General features: G+C 38.4%; 1 protein-coding gene across 2 annotated transcripts in view; it reads left to right on the top strand.

The window, feature by feature from the left end:
• The window catches only part of LOC149301027 (serine/threonine-protein kinase ULK2-like), a 54,193-nt gene that overhangs the window by 27,312 nt on the left and 9,207 nt on the right, over positions 1-17,674 (top strand). For both annotated transcript variants that reach the window (XM_089484533.1, XM_089484532.1), the window contains exons 6-14: positions 3,626-3,799; positions 4,481-4,554; positions 6,703-6,804; positions 7,414-7,472; positions 7,924-8,006; positions 12,945-12,995; positions 14,143-14,234; positions 15,634-15,805; positions 17,441-17,501. In XM_089484533.1, coding sequence (XP_089340659.1) covers positions 3,626-3,799; positions 4,481-4,554; positions 6,703-6,804; positions 7,414-7,472; positions 7,924-8,006; positions 12,945-12,995; positions 14,143-14,234; positions 15,634-15,805; positions 17,441-17,501 — 868 coding nt within the window. The remainder of the gene's footprint in view (positions 1-3,625; positions 3,800-4,480; positions 4,555-6,702; positions 6,805-7,413; positions 7,473-7,923; positions 8,007-12,944; positions 12,996-14,142; positions 14,235-15,633; positions 15,806-17,440; positions 17,502-17,674) is intronic.

Below are 17,674 nucleotides of genomic sequence, written 5' to 3'. Positions count from 1 at the left end.
TCGTAATTCACTATCTGTGTCTGTAAAGCTTGGCGTGAAGCGCTAATGTTTTTCACAAACTTCCCTTTCCTCTGAATGTTCATGATGTCATGGACAGCAGTTTGACCCTTGATTATTTATGCAAGTTTGTAAGGCGGGAACGTGATATGTGCAATAACGAAGGCAATCTGATAGAACAAGATAAGCGTTTCTGTGAAAAGAGCAATGTGTTTGAATAAGTTTCTTTACAAAGTTTTCAGCAAGTTTTGAATTCTCATCTGGCCACAAGCCCACTCAAATTATCAGAGCCCTAATTTCTCGTCTTTAAAGAAATACATATACCTCGAAGTATATGAATCTATCCAAGGCCAGCCCTGTGGTTTCTAGTGTCTTAGGCAAACTACATTGTTGGCATTGCCTTCCTGCATGCTCTGCTTTGCCAGCATAGGTGACGCGCTAGTTTTGGCAGGCCCTAGAATATATATTTTTTTATACATCATCCTCCCTGGATATATTTGCTCTGCTTATCTTCACTCCCTTTATTTTTCTTTTCTTTGTAGTATTTTACTGCAAGGCCCCAGATACGTAATGCTAAGCAGAAGGCCGGGCAAGACTACCTTTTCCTTCTATAACAAAGAACCATTGGGCATTTGTAAAATAACCAAATTAAGAAGAGATCTCTTGGTCTACGTGGCTATATCTGCTAGACCAATAGTTTATCTGTTTTATATACATTATAATAAGTCAATACCAATCATATTGCTTTTTTTTGGTGCTGCAATCGACTTACAAACTGTCCTTGTAATAGTAACTAGTAAAATCCTATACAAATCGTGAATAAGCAGTAGGTATCAGTGCTAATAACAGATGAACCTAATTACAAAGTGTTTTTCAAAACACCCAAATTAACCAGACAAAATATTTATTTATATATATCTTGGCTGTGACAAATAAGAGGTTGTATGATTTTACCAAGTTATTTACATGCATGCATTCTCTTCCTATGGAAAAAACATGGTTTATTTCAAAACCGGGCAAGACGATATCACAGTGTAAATATTTGATTGATGTCCTGCTTACTGTAAAATCCTATTTATACCAGCCCCTTCCAGATAATGTAAATATGTTCTATGTCACGATGTTCTTTCTTTAGTTAACTAGAAGATAAAACAACAAACTATAATAAATTATGTCGGCCCTTCTCGTCTCCCAATTTTAACTGATGTGATGTAGAGACTCAGACCTTAATAAGTCCTTGGTCTCGTCTGTACCATGTTTTAATTCTCTCAATGCGTTAGCCTCTGCCAGTTCTTATGGGAGACATTTATCTACCACCGTAAAATAAAACTTCCTTAGATGACATAAACAGAACAAAACCAATCCTGTGCTGCCATACGATTAATCTGTTTTGAAGCCTTATTAGTCAAGTGATCCAATCATTTTAATGGTTTTGCTGTTAAACCAAAAAAACTGTTCTCTTACACGTGGAATTTCGTGGAATATTAAAGAATTATGAAAATACCCCACAGAGTTGCAGCTGCAGGGAACTGAGGTTTGTCTTTGATTGGCTGGCGTATAGCCGAGAGTGTTTAATTTGTTGACAAAATCCACAAATTCTGCCATGAGACTTTGCCTCAGATGTTCTCATTGTTCGGGGTTCTGGATGCGAGCTGAGGTTTTAATACAAGTGCTCTGAGCCAAGAGTCTGTCCTCATGTGACCCAGTTACACAAAGAAGAGAGCTGGCAACCATGGTGTCATGGTGTCAGACTAGTGGCGCGTGAAAGTAGTCAACCGCTGCGTAAGGGCAGGTACACAGCATCCTGGGGGGAGAAGGAAGCTGATGTTATGACCATTACGGCAGGGGGCCATAAGCATAGACCATGCAATTTAGATTATTTAGGCCCCTCTGTAATATTTGTTTAAAGGAACCATGCTTTATTGTCATTATTATACTGCCCCTATTTTATTGTAGAATTGTCATATCTGATTTTGTGGCTAGTTCCCTAATGCCTAATCCGATTATTTGCTGTGATTATCTGTTAGGATGTAATGATACTTCCTGTCCCACTAGCGAACGCACCTCAATCTGATTTCCACATTACATGTAAAACTATATTATGATCTTTAGTATCAGTCCTGCACTTTAGCCTGAATTTCCCAGCCTTCCAGACATGGGTTTTGGGTTATCTTTTAATTTAGGGTGAGTGGCCATAGTAATCAATGTGCATTTTTATATGTTGTGGGAGTTTTTCCCTTTGTAATTTGGTGTACAGTGCAGACCCAAATTGTCAGAATGTCTCCAGCTTATCCCAGACATAGTTTGTCATTGAAGATGGTTATGGCTACTTGGGTTGTTCTGAAGAGCTCAGTGAATTAAAGCGTGGTACTGTGGTAGGATGCCACCTTTGCAATAAGTCATTTTGTGAAATTGCATCCCTGCTAAATATTCCTCGGTCAACTGAAGTGGTATTATTGGAAAGTGGAAATGTTTAGGAACAGCAGCATCTCCGCTACAAAGCGGAGGACCACATAAAGTCACAGAGTGGGGCTCACCGAGTGCTGAGGTTTCTGGTGTGCAAAAGTAGCCAACGCTCTGCTGATTCCATGGCTGAAGAGTTCCAAACTTCCACTGGCATTAATATCAGCACAAAAACTGTGCAGTGGGATATTCATGGAATGAGTTTCTATGGCCAAGCAGCTGCATGCAAGCCTCACATTACCAAGTACAATGTCAAACGTTGCATCAAATGGTGTAAAGCACGCCGCCACTGGACTCGTGGAAACGAGTTCTGTTTCTCTGAAACAGTCTGATGGGCATTGTGCCCATTTGTTTTGGATGAAAAATGGAATTTCAATTTGTTGTTCAAGGCCCGTATTCATTCACTCTCTCTCTCTCTCACACACTCATTCCTTCACTCACTCTCACACTTTTTGAGTGTCTCCCTACCTTCTCCGGTCACTGCATCCATGTCTCGTAGCAGAGCTTCTCTAGCATCCTCTTCTTCTTTTCTTCCATCTCTCTTTTTTCGTCTGCATCTCCACAGGAAGTTATCTTTGGGCAAAATGACGGAGCTTCCAGGCAAATTCAAACGAAAAGGCAGATGTTTTTGGTTCATTTTGTGTGGGCGGTTGCCTTTTTTTTCATGAGATTTGTACGACAAAAAAAGGAAATTACATGAAATTTGTACAAATCAGAATACACAAGTCTTATGGTTAATCCAAAATTAGCACTGCTATTGTGTCAGTAAGGGGCCTGGCTGGTTCATTCAAGCACTTAGTAGAAACATATATATATATATATTCATTCTGTTCCAGACCAGGCATGGGCAAATTATGCAAACGCCAGGTGCCGTGGTACCCGATGGTGCATCCAACATACTTTTGTGTTTATACTTTTTACTTTTTGATTTATCATCTGCTAGCCTTAAAGTTCCAGGACCAGTTTTAAAATATATTTGTACTTTTTAAATTAAATATTTTCAGAATAAACATTTTCATTTCTGGTAGAACCTGAGAAATGTGGATTAAGAATGTGTGCAAAGTTTGTTTTATTAACATTACTAAACAGAATTTGGACCATGTCCACAAAATCATCATCCCCCTCTAAAAATCAGTGTCTTAATTTAATGTTTTTCCATGAACAGCCAAAGGTACGTTGAGTGAGGACACCATTCGCGTATTCCTACAACAGATTGCTGCGGCCATGCGTGTTCTGCACAGTAAGGGAATAATCCACCGAGATCTGAAGCCACAAAACATCCTTCTCTCTTACGCTTCTCGGAAGAAATCTGCATTTAGCGGCATCCGGATTAAAATCGGTAAGCCAAAAGTCAGAAGTCTGTATCCTCAGTTGGGTATTTTTCTATATATTTTCTATGTATATTACTATACATGCAGTTTGGTCTGTTATGAATATTTGTTGTAATTAACATTGATACAAAATTACCTGTAATTACATGGGCATCTGCACTCCTGTTGGGCAGTGCTAATATATATATAATCTGAGAACAAATGTAACCAGGTTTTTGTATATGTGTACTTGATTTAACATAATTTTGGTTTTATTTTGGTGACTGGGCCACTTTTAATTGAAGACAAAAATGTATAGGAAAGGGCGTTAATAGTTGCAGTACATTTCATTACTCATCTTGCTTAGGCTTGGAAAAAATAGAAACCTCTGCATATGTTTATCAATATGCTTCTATTAAGAAGGTGAAATACAGACTTTATAATCTTAAGAGTTTAAACGTTTGGGGTTTTTTTTTCTAATCATACTGAAATTATTTTATGGGAAAGAAACTGAAAGGAAGAAATTAAGTTACACCATAATGGCGTAATTCAATTATAGGTTTCAGCTTCAATAGTGTCCTGCCCGTGTATTACCAGACCTAATATAAGCCAACACTGTAGGATTTGAGGAACATGTCCTAATAAATTCCTTAACAAGACACTTTTTTTTTTTTTTTTGCATATTGATATATTAATTCTTTCCCTTATAGCCGACTTTGGCTTTGCCCGATATTTACAGAGTAACATGATGGCTGCCACATTATGCGGATCACCTATGTACATGGTGAGTAAAAATACTCTTCTTTTTCAGAATAGATTATTCATTTTTTAATATTTAATGTGTCCTTACCTTGATTTCTTGGAATCAGGCACAACATGTAAGTCCACTGGATAATGCAATACCAAAGGGGTAGTTATCTGCTCCCAAAGCATTTATCCCACTAGCAAGTCCTACAGTGGAAATTCCCAGCACAAAGCAAAAAGCTTGTCAAAATTTTGCTCTCACACTCTCTGAATGTCTCTAACTTCTTTGTTGACCACTTCTGCTTCCACGTCTCGCAGCTCTGCTTTCCGCGTCTCTCATCTTGTTCTTCTATCCTCTTCATACCCATCTGGAGAGTCGGGATAGAGGACGTCACATAAGACTCCATTTTGCTCTAATATAACCCTGTGTGACCAAAATGGCTGGGCTTCCGGTGACATCCTTTCCCCTGAGTGGAATATCGGAAGTGAGGACGTCACCTGAAGCACCTTGTGTGAACCTCCAAAATGGCAGAGCTTCTGGTGACATTCTCTCCCCTGATTGAAGGGGTTGGGTGAGGCACCCGAAGCTCCACCATTTTGGCGGAAGCTCACCGGGTAGTTGGATCCACAGAGATGCAAATGAAGAGAGGAGAACAAGAAGATGCGAAACAATGGAGTTGCAAGACAGGGATGTTCAGCAGAGAAGGTAGGGAGACATTCAGAGAGCATGAGAGAGTGAGGATAAATGTGGACAACAAATTTAGTTTCCGAAGCTAAAAGGATCCAAAAATGAATGGGCCACAATTGAACCAGAAAATGTGTGCAAATGATTTTTGGACTATTTGGTCACGTCTAACGAACATAGTGAGATGTGTTCATTAACCATCTCTCTTTCTTGCTCACAAGCATATATAGGAATTTCCCCAAACTCTCTCTGATGGACTCAGGCTTGTGAGGGGCAGGGAAAACCCTAAAGAGCAATGAATTCTCTGAATTGGGCATGGTTAACTGCTGCCCCCCTGCCTCAGAGTGGAGTAAAACCCCCAGAGTTCCCAAGTGTGCTCGTAAGCAGTCGCTGATGTGAAATAAGTGTATATAATCACATACACTGAAATATTGCTACATTCCTAATCTGATTAATTTGTTAAACCTTGTCTGCCTAGTGTCTAAATGTACTTTCATAACAAAACCTTAGGCAAATGTTCTTTGGGGAGCAGGAGCTATGATCTGTTGCGGAGATAGAAGTCACAGTGAGCTGTGTGTTTAATAGGGTCAGAATGACCTGCCAGTTCTGTGTTAATAAGGAAGCTCAGAATGCACTGCAGCATTCCCAGAATCCTCTTATCTTCACACAAAGATTACGTTGGCCTCCTCATTTAGCTGGAGTTATTGAACTTGTGACATCTTACAGTGTATTTTATATATATATATATATATATATATATAAATAAAATTATTAGGAAATATAGTTTTAAGAATAGTTTATTATGCTGTAATTTCATAACTGATAACTGTTTATCAGAGTACATTGTATTTAATCATGGGATTATACTGTGGCTGATATAACAGCATAAATTGGTCATCTTTACAAGTGAATGTATACGAATGATGAGATACTGCTTTTACTGTATGGACCAGCCGTACCTGTTTAAAAAAAAATAAAAAATGCCTGCATTCTCTCCATTTTTTTATGAAAAACCATCTAAATAAACGTCAATTGATAAAACTAGTATGATCTGTGGAATTGCATTTCCTAGTCTCCGGTGTAAATTTAAAAATGGACCTATGACTTATTAATGGCAGTTTAATATTTCTAGTAACTTACATGTAGTGAAACAAAGGGACGATCACCTAGATTTTCACTCACAAATGCTGCTTGTTTATTTTCTAGGTAGGGTCCGTCTAATCTCATGCACATAGCTATGGCCTCATGGTGCTTCTGCACATGCACAAGTTCATGTCCTCCCATCCTGTGCCAGATCACAGGAAGTTGAGGAGACCTAAAAACACTGCAGGTAGTTTGAATAGAAACCTCTACGGGCACATGAAGCATGGGGTTACTAAAAAAAAAACCATCATTGAGCAGTGTACTATGGGTCATTCAGAAGACACTTTGGTAACTCTTTATATGCTTTCACCTGCGTTCTTAACTTAAAGTTGCCCTGTTTTCATGGCGTTATTCTCATAGGCTCCCGAAGTGATCATGTCACAGCACTATGATGCCAAGGCAGATCTGTGGAGCATAGGGACAGTGATCTATCAATGTCTGGTTGGCAAGCCTCCTTTCCAGGTAAGCACATGTTGGTTATTCTAAAAGGCTGTTAACTGTCATCGTTTCTGCCGTAAAAATCACAGTGTCACTTAAGTAATACCCTTTTTACTGAGGAAGACCTCGACACTTAGTATAATGCAAACATATTATGTTTTACTTCTTCCAGGGGCTTATTAGCAAACTCCTAAACCTTTCTCTTTCATCATGTAATATGATCGTTGCATCTACTTGTAATTCTGTTTTGTAATGTAATGAGATACACAATAACAATGGAATGATGATGGCTGTGACACTCTCAGTAGAGGGAATATGTTAGCCCAAAGTCTTTCCCTCAAATGGACCAAACCATTTTAAAGACATTCTGCATTTTATCTCTATTATAATTGCTTTCCCTTTTTTCACAAAAAAACCCAAACATTTGTTTATTTGAGATAAAATATTCCTAACTCTTAAACATGTATAAAATGAACCAGTGGAGGAATCCCAGTAAGATACTAAAACTAAAAATGTCGCGATGTTGTATTTTTTGGGTTGCCAGCTTCCGCATGCTGGTTGTGTTATTTAACTTGTATGTAGTCCCCTGATTTTAAAATGTATGGTAAACTGTGTATTATTTTCCTTTGGCAGGCCAATAGCCCTCAGGATTTAAGACTGTTTTATGAAAAGAATAAAAATCTGGTTCCAAGGTGAGTCCCTTATCAGTTTTTTTTTGTTTTTTTTTATTAATGAAATGTCCCTCCTCATAATAGACAACCTTTCATATAGGAAACTAGTGAATATGTGTTCTGTATTTTCCCCAAGTTTTGTTTTAGGTACTGTCATGTAAACAAGGTTTGGACTTCATCCTTGAAATAATTACTCCATCAGAAATACCTTTTGACTCATAGCAAAAAAGAAATCGTTTCCCTTTGTGGGCTGACGGCCATTGCAGTTTATCATATACCGCAGTGAGGAGGGAAACCCACACTAAGTATTAACTTTCAATAATTAGATTGGAAGCTTAAAAGGAAGGGTTCCATTTTTTCAGTGCAACATGGTTTATAAATTAGGATTTAGTTCATTTTTGGTCCCCTTTTTTTATTGTCTGTTGCCTTAGTCACAAAAAAATACACCTTTTCCATTTGCTTTTCCCCTCAGCATTCCTCGAGAGACTTCTGCTTATCTGTCTGACTTGCTGTTAAGTCTACTTCAGAGAAACCAAAAAGACAGACTGGACTTTGGTATGTAGCATATATGTATAGCTTTCATGTTTTCGCTTAATGCAGTTATTAATGTGCTGCTTACAAGTGTGCAAATAGTGTTGAATGCCTTTAAAAAGAGCATTGCCTTAAAACTGGACAGTGTTTTCTTTCCTTTTTTCCCAATATCTGTTCTGTCAGAAACAGAAGGGAAAATAAATAAATAATAATGAAAAAAAAAATTGATTATATATAACAGATGATTAAATTATTTATTGTGATTTATTATGATTTATTATTATAAAAAAAAGGTATAATCACAAGATACTTATTTCATCTGTTATTTGATATTGACAACGGCTACAACCTCTACTATATATACCGTATTTGCTGATTATAAGACGACCCCCCAAAATCTGAATATTAACTTAGGAAAAAAAGAAAAAGCCTGAATATAAGACGACCCTAAAGGAAAAAAGTTTTACCAGTAAATGTTAATTCATCTAAACAATTTTTTTAAATAAAAGCTATGATTGAGAAAAATATTTTTTTTTGTTTTATTTCCTTGTATTTTTCAACCTGTCCCCCCGTTACGCACATCTGCCCCCAGGCTTGCCACACCAATATGGCACTGTGGCCCATGATATGCCTTTTAACCCTCTATATGCCACTGTGCCCCATGGTATGCCTTTTGACCCCCTATGTGCCACTCTGCCTCCAGAAATGCCTTATACCCCTATATCCCATTCTGGCATTTAGGGGGTTAAAATGCATATTATGGGGCAGAGTGGCATATAGGGAGGTATAAGGCATTCCAGGAGGCAGAGTGGCATTAAGGCAGTTAAAAGGCATTGTATAGAGCACTCTGCCTCCAGAAATGCCTTATACCCCTATATGCCACTCTGGCATTTAGGGGGGTTAAAAGGCATATTATGGGGCAGAGTGGCATATAGGGAGGTATAAGGCATTTCAGGAGGCAGAGTGCTCTATTAAATGCCCCCTTAACGCCACTCTGCCTCCTGAAATGCCTTATACCTCCCTATATGCCACTCTGCCCCATAATATGCCTTTTAACCCCCTAAGTGCCAGAGTGGCATATAGGGGTATAAGGCATTCCAGAAATGCCCTATGCCCCCATTTAACACACACACACGCACACACACACTTACTGGTGCTTCCAATTTCCTGCTGTATTGCCGGGGCAGCGGGTTGACGTCTCCTTCCGCTGCAGCCGGAAGGAGGTGGAGTTGGCAGCGGGGGTTTGTCTGCGTCCGTCGCGCATACCTTCCCCGGCACCGGTGCGGGGAACTCTGATCTCTGACAGTCGGGGAAGGTATGCGCGACGTACGCAAACAACCCCCGCTGCTAGCCACACCTCCTTCCGGCTGCAGCGGACGTTGTCTACGCGGATCGCGTAGACGTCAACCCGCTGCCCCGGCAATACAGCAGGAAGCACCGGTAAGTGTGTGTGGGGGGGGAGACAGGAGGATCCAGGTCCCCTGCAGCGGTGCGTGGGATCTGGATCTTAGTCTCATAATCAGACCTCTTTTTGAGGTCTGATTAGAAGACGACCCCGATTAGAAGACGAGGGGTATTTTTCAGAGCATTTGCTCTGAAAAAAACCTCGTCTTATAATCGAGCAAATACGGTATATATATATATATATAGATATATATATACACATACAATTCTGTATTTTGTTTAGAGAATCCATCACCAGTTTTTCCTTCCCGCACGCACTAATTTTTGCTCAAAATGCAGGGATTACCACTGTAACACTTATATACTGTCCTTATCAATACAACCCTCTCTCCTTTTTAAAGTTTGCATGGTAATTAGTGTTATTTTTATTTCGTAAAATCCCATCATGCACTGCTGTTCAGTGGGCACTCAACAAGCAAAGAACATTTTGTTCTGATTTTTCAAGCGTTTTCCGCCTGTGTTGATTTCAGTTGGCAGGTTACCTCTGTAGGTGTGAAAAGAGTGGGTCCTGCGTGACGTAAATGTCGCGGCTTTACCTTTCGAGCTGTTTTCACACTTTCCTGACATTTTAAGTTTTATAAAATGATATTTAATAGCTAAGACGCCCACTGTATATTAAAGTTTGCTGAAGTGTTGAATCAGACATTCATAACCAATGGAAATTTTTTTTTCCCCAAAAAAAATATTTATCACTTGCTTTAACAGGCTCTGGAAATGATAAAAAAAAAATCTACATTGTTTTCTAAATAGCTTGTAGGCTTCTTTTTACCTCTAACTATTTTTAGGTTATTTGCACTGATTCATGGATTGAGTCAATCAAGGCTTTTACAAAGGTTGCCCCAAAGACTGATACTCACATTTCTATCAATAACAGAGAGAACCTTCCCTGACAGACCACAACTGGATCATTGCAGAAGGTCACATAATCATTTGTAACCTCTTGTTTAAGATATTTTGATTCTCAACTAGTCCATGCTCCGGAGGTTTGGATTACTGGAGGGTGGCAAATCTGCAAACTTCTTCTCGGCACTTCTTTGTAGCCCTTCAGATTGTCTAGTAATTGTCCATTTAAAAAGTCAGTAGGTCTTCACTGAGCCAGGAATGCTAAAATAGGAGTGAAAGCCATGCTCCGGTCAAGATATAATTTGTCTTCGGTTGAAGACCTTTCCAGCACACAGAATTTTCATCTGAAAGTTTGTTGTTTTCCAATGTGAAGGGTCTGAGTACGTTGCCAAAAAGTTATCCACACTTTCTGCATATCTATTGCATTATGGATAGCTTGTTTGCAACTATCAAACTTGCGATTTAGCCCAAATATTTTATTTATAGCCCTAGACTATAATATTGTATACATAACCCGGGTTTTTTGGGGCGTGGAGGGAGTGGTGGATAAAATTGTAATTCTTGGGTGCCCTTACTTACTGAACTAAGGTTTGGTTTGATATGTCTGGATGCATCCTAGAACTTCTTTAAGCAGGTGCCCGAGTGATCTCTTTTGTAAACATTAAAGTGTCTCGGGCACATCGAGCTTTAAGATTGTGTTTATTCACATGAGGATGTCATACAAGAATTGACCTTGCACAATGTATGATTAAAACTAATGAGCTCTGATCAATTTAACTATGCATCATGCCTGTGCTTTCTATGAACTATTTAGTCCCACTGCATTTTAGGTCTCCATGTTGGATTGCTTTGATCTTGTTTCACGCATTTCATATTCCGTGAACAAGCATCGAGCTGGTATGTGCCCGAGGAAGATTCACAGCTTTATGTAGTTTATGTCAAGGCACAATACAATGCACACGTCTACACAGATTTCACCCTGAGATTGATCTATTTTAGTGTTAGGAACTGTTATGGGCGTAGAAACCAGGGGAATAAGAAAACTGCCCAAAGAGAAACAAATAGTACCAGTATTAAATGAACATTTTACAATTGTATGGTGGCAAAGCAACCATTATCTCTCGCTACCTAGAATTATTCAAGAAATGTTCAAATATATCAAATATAAGATATTTGCCGATGCCAATCAAATATTAACTTAAAGCTTTTATGATAAAAGTCCGACACTGAGAATTTTCTTCATTCACCCTTGAGATTGGGTCTTCCTATGAATGACAGTCATGCTTTTTATGACTTGCTTGAATCATAGAACTCTTTTATTACTAGGACACAGAGTTTAGTCATCAACCATTGTGTTGAAGCTGCGCTGGTATCAGAGCTGTTTGCTTACATATACTAATATGATTTAATATAATGCATGTATATGTTAAGTCTGGTTTTCTGGTCAATACCATCAGCTTACATAATGTGGCCGTTGTGTGTTACTGGAAGTCACATTACAATGTATTGACAGCTGTGTTATATATTTGTCCCACGATGGACTGAGAATTGATTTTAGATAATCTACCTTGAAAACGTTGAATTTTCCAATCAAGATTTGCTATTCCTATACCACAGATACATATGGGCTATCATGCTTTTTACTGGCTGCATTAATCTGGAGATGTTACATGGGGGAATCATCTCAATTAGTTTCTTTAAATGGGTCAACCTAAACATCAAAACAACCATGGTTTTTGGATTTGCTTAGCTTAATAAGGTTTAGGCTCACAGTGTTTATTGCAAGCAGTTAAAGGACACGCATTCGTAAAGAAAAAATGGGTGAAAATTAGCTTAAAAGGCTTGACTATAGGTCCATATTGTCTGATACATCCGTTGAGTATCTCTTGAAGCACAGTCATCACTGTGTAATCTGGATGCACGTTTTCGACTAAGGTGTTATTTTTGCACTGTCACATTTCCAAGGTTTTAAAATGAAAGCTTTTATCCCCGTGAGAACGTTCTGTTCCCAAGGCTTTATTGTCCGATCAGGAGATCGGAGGCGGAACCAGCTAATCAACGCAGTTGGTGTTGCAATTCTGTCTCCTGATAGCATGAGAGAGGTGAGCAGGCAGCAATCATACACCTCACTCATTCTGGCACCGTCCTATGGAGCTAATTATTAGGAAGCTTGTCATTATGCCAGCATATGACACAGGTTATTGTGTTTACAGCACCAAAAATACTTTGCTCTCGGTAGGAAGAAAAAAAAAAAAAGAGAGAGAGAAAATACTAGTATAGTTTGTGATATACCCAGAACACTTGCCATTAAAGGCAGCGTGTTACATATATGAATCATTATCAGGACTGGAGACAGTGCTTTAGACCAGTGGTAACAAGCAGGTACAAGTCCAAGAATCCTCACCGAGGTCTTGGGTTCTATCCCATTGTCCAGTGAGCCAAGAATATTAATTTCTCGAAGTTGTGTGTGCTTTTTATGGTTTTGCATATTACATCTGAAGTTTAAAAAAAAAAAAAAAAGTTGAAATTATCATTTTACCAGCTTTGCTATTATAAGGGAAAAAATACCTATATATTGAGGGAAACGTCTTCATGCGGTTTACAGTCGTGTTATCTACACAGTTCTCATAAAACTTGATTTATTTATTTTTGCAGAGGGATTCTTTAATCACCCGTTTCTCGACCAGGTGTCTACAGTCAAAAAATGTAAGTAACCCTCAGTGTATTCTGCCACCGATATATTAAATGTAAACAATGTGTATGCCTTGTGTTACCAAATACGGATCCTATTAATATTTTCTTTTCTAAATGGGCTTGTTATTTAGATCTGTTGGAATAGTCTGTGTGGCTCTGAGCCAAAACTGACCTTGGTTAGTGTCTGTTACATGATTGTCACGATGGTATCGATGGTATCGTTTGAGATAATCACGCTCTCTAGATTTGACTAGTCTTTTAAAAGGAAACTAGTTAGATGTTTTGCACAGCCTATATTGTAATGAGGTCTTGTTTACATCAACACACTCTGCAAAATTAATGAAAAATGAATTTAGCCATATTAGCCCATGAGAAAATAGTTAATGAAGTTGACACCTTTTATTGTAACTTTATGTAAAGTTAGATAAACTTTCAGGACCTCTGAGATCTCTTCTTAAGACTCAGATTGCAGTTTTATTGGACCATCTTGAATAGTGTTTTATTTAAAAAAAGAGATTTTGCTTTACTAATGGATGTTCGTGATCTCGCTGAATATTGCCAATTCAGAAGTGCGTAATTGTATTTATTTTATTAAAAGTTATTACTTTGTTTACAAATGCTAAAATGGTCATGAAGGTTTCTTGCAATACCCGTCAGTCCTCTTTTTTTCACTGTTGATTTTCCCAGTACATTTTCCATAACTTTGCCACTAGGAATCATTATATATTGTCACCTGCAGGCTCTAATACATGTTATTTTGATGTTAACCATGTTGGTTAATTCCTGGTTCTTCCAGATCTCACATTTGTGTAAAGCAGGGGTTGTGTAATTGTTTGGCAGGCCTCACATTGGCTTACAATTGTGTGTGTGTTATAAAGATAGAGGTTAAATCCTCTCTGATAATGTCATCAGCAACATTGCTAGGGGTTATCCTCCAGGAGAGGTGATGCCCATGGTCTGTGGGATCTCTAGCATTGCTTCCCACTCCCTGACAAGAGATTAGCACAGAAGAATATATGCAAGCACAAAGTGACACTAAGATGATCAAAATATTGAATACCTGTGTGGTGAAGGCATCCTTATCATGAAGGGGTCATCAGTGTACTACCCCTCATTGCTCAATTGAATCTAAATACACATCTGTGATGTGTCTCCTCAGCATGTCCTGTCCCGGTGCCTACATACTCTGGGTCAAGCATTTCCGGCAGCTCCTGTGGAAGCTCTCCATCTTGTCGTTACGCCTCGCCTCCTGTAAGTGTGCGATTGTTTTTCTTGCTTGCGTAGCCATTAGTTTCAGAATCAAACACGTGTTTCGGTATTGAACTTATTGAAAGTTTACAAAGGTTTGTGTAGTCCTGTACTGTAGCTGAAAGACAGACAGCAGTTGCGTTGCGAGCCGTAGAGTTGATGTTTATACCTAAATAATTTAGAAATCCATGCTGCTTTATATATACAATTACTGGTTCCACATAATGGCACACAATATTGTAACCTCTGCAAGCAGATCTTGCCATAATGTGTCCATTCTGCAGTGGTGTGTAGAAATCAGCCCAGTTTTTTGTGCTTTTTCTGTTTGATTAAACTCTTCGATGTATCCTGACTTCACCGACATGAACGAGGCTTCGTTTCTTCTGAGCTGAGCCACGTAACTTGGCGTTATCCACCAGGAGGGTCAATCCAAAGTTTAAAAATTCAGCTTAGGCCAGTAGCAACATTCCTTTCCTGGATGTTCAGGGAGTTCCCGCCAAACCTAGTAATCTAGTTGAAATTTATGTGTAGCTCGGCAAAAGGTGAATTTGTCATGTTGCACCAAGTAAGTTCTCCTTGTGGCCAGGTAACCTTTGTGTTGGCCAGGGTTGTTATCTAGCTCTATATCAACCCTTTAGCATCTCTCCTGAATGAGATTGCATAATTCTATGCATTTCTCACTGCTCATCGACCTATCTTTTTCCTTTGATGCCAATGGCCATTTGGCTTCAAAGGAAAAATGATTTCTACCCGCAGCTGCTGGCTATGTTAAAACGCCTGGCTCTGCTTTTCCTAATAAAATGTCCGCTTGCTCTGCAGGGAAAACATAGCTGTGTAAGTTTACATTGCTCCTGTAGTAAGCGTTGCGAAAAATTTGAAAAATACATTGTTGAATTTTTTTTACGTTCTATCTATTATAGTAATAAATGCCTTCAAATGAAGGCATTTCATGTACTCACTCATGCTGGTTTGCCTGCACTAACAACATGGCTGGGTAATTTAGGTGTCTATGGCTTGATAGGTAAGAAGCCAATTAGTGGACTGGTTTCCCGCTGTTATTAGAAGTGAAATAAAGGCAAAAACATTGAAAAATAAAGTGGCTGTAAGATGGAGGGGGGGGGAAGTGCAAATGAAAATCAGACAGCAGCAGAACAAGGCATAGATATGAAGGAAACCTAATTGCAGAAAAATAATTTGGATTTTAGATGTCAAGTAAAAAAAAAGTTGGAGACAAATTAGAGGACTAAAAGAAGAATATGAAGAATGATAGCTGTATAGTATAGAGAGTGAAATTTACACTGATATATCTCTTTGAAGGGCATGTGCACTTTCCATTAAGAGATTAAACAACTTTCTCTAGCTAGCCCTCTGGGGATTGACTTCCATTGTCTTCTTGTTTCAGTCTCTACCAGACATGCAGCATATCCAGGAGGAAAACCTTTCTTCCCCTCCACTGGCTCCTCCAAATTTCCTGCAAGTGTCCAAAGACTCAGCCAGCACCAGCAGCAAGAACTCTTCTGGGGATATTGATGACTTTGTCCTCGTTCCCCACAATTTGTCTTCTGACCACTCCTGTAAGATCTCACTCTGTGTTTTAAAACAAGTAAAGCAGAAGTCTTAGATATACTGACCATTTTGTATATACTAATGCAGTTTGAACACTAATTAGTCCACTTTCCTTTTTTTTTAATTTTTATTTATAAATACTGTACTTGCTGGTGCTGCCAGCCTTGGTTATTGAGCTGTCCCTGTTACTTTATACGTAAAGCAGTTGTGAATAATGTTATTGTCGGGAGCAGTTCCCCAGTATAAATGCTGCTCTTTGTAGTTGCACAACAAAAATCTGAACATGGCAAAGAAAAGAAACAGATGAAATAATAACAAAAATCGTTAACACTTCAGTCCCGTTGCATAGAAAAAGGTCTTTTTTTTTTTTTAATAGTTACTTATTTGAAAGGGTAATAATACCCCAAAATAAGTTGACACTCGAGCCTGATTACCTTGGTAACAGTGTCTCCTCCAATTGGTCTTTTTATATGTACAGATTCCGCATGGAAAATTAGCATAATGCACCAATGACAGTAACTGCATATTATAAAACACATCCCCTAAGGTAGTTTGTGTTATTGCACGTAAATTAAACCATTACAATGATGTTGGCTTCCATTGGTTGAGTGGTTTATGAACAATGACTAATGAGCCACAACATCTGTTAGTTTTGCTAAATCCTACATTCTACAGCTATATATATATATATATATATATATATATATATATATATATATATATATATATATATATATATACACACACACACAAATATGTTGGTTGAATATATATTTATTAAAAAAAACCCTTCTGTCTTTTAATACCTTCTTCATCTGCTTGATTAAGTAATTTCTGCCTTATTACTTGTTGGTTGGTTTGGACATTCTTTGTAAGGAAGGGTGAGAATACAAAGGACAGGTAATTGGTGTCCCTGCCACTCTAAGCCGCAGACATGATCTTTAAATATCTCCATTTACTCTCGATATACAAGAAAAAACACTAACTGAAGGTAGTTTTAATGAAAGAATGCAATTTTACTAAAAGCTGTTACTGTGAAAGCTGAGCTTTAAATTGAAAGGGGTTAAGTAGACTGAGCATATAAGACCAGTGGAGGATTATGATGATTCCAGCAGAATAACATATACATCTGCATTTGAAAATGCAACAGTGCTAAATTGTTATCAATGAAGATCTAAACTGTTGAAAATAACCAGTTGAAGAAAATTCCATTTCTTAGCTTCTCTTCGCTTTTTATTTTCTAATGTTCAGTTTTTCATCAGAAAAACTCTACACTCCCACAGTCCTGCTAATGTGCATGATTTGAACACAGTGTTCAATTAAGAGGTTTCAAGTTCACATAGTATTAATTAATGTTGCACTGAGTTCCCTGGACAGCATACAAAGCATTATATAAGATTGGGTTAAAGTGTCCTTTCAAAGCTGTTGTGTACAGATCTGCTCCATTCTCACAAGGACATTAATCGGACTGTAAAAAAGCACAGCATGGCTATAGCACTTTAAAATAGCTCTTAATTGCTATTGACAAGCTGATGCTTTGTAGATCCATTACAGGTTCCTTTGTGCTCGATGATAGTGGTGTATACACTTCTCCATTATGGTTGGTTGCTGTGTCTTAGTGAAAATATCTTCTTGCTCTGCAGATGATCTGCCTACAGGGGCAGCTGGGCGGAGAGCATCTAGCGACTTCTTGATGTGCGGAGGGTAAGTTACAATGCTCTGCTCTCCTTTAATTACCAGCGCCACTACATGCATTATCTGCAGGCAGTGCAATGAGAGACAGCATCTGTTATACAAAGTGATGCCTATTTGTTTCATTTTCCGAGGTCCTCTGTTCATCTGTCTAGAGTGTACATAAAGTCTTCATCTAATGACTG

Source organism: Sceloporus occidentalis, unplaced genomic scaffold (assembly GCF_023333645.1).
Source record: "Sceloporus occidentalis isolate IW3139 unplaced genomic scaffold, rSceOcc1.0.p SCAF_22, whole genome shotgun sequence".
Classification (NCBI taxonomy): domain Eukaryota; kingdom Metazoa; phylum Chordata; class Lepidosauria; order Squamata; family Phrynosomatidae; genus Sceloporus; species Sceloporus occidentalis.
The sequence above is the reverse complement of the archived record's forward strand: the minus strand, read 5'-3'. Positions and strand labels throughout refer to the sequence as shown.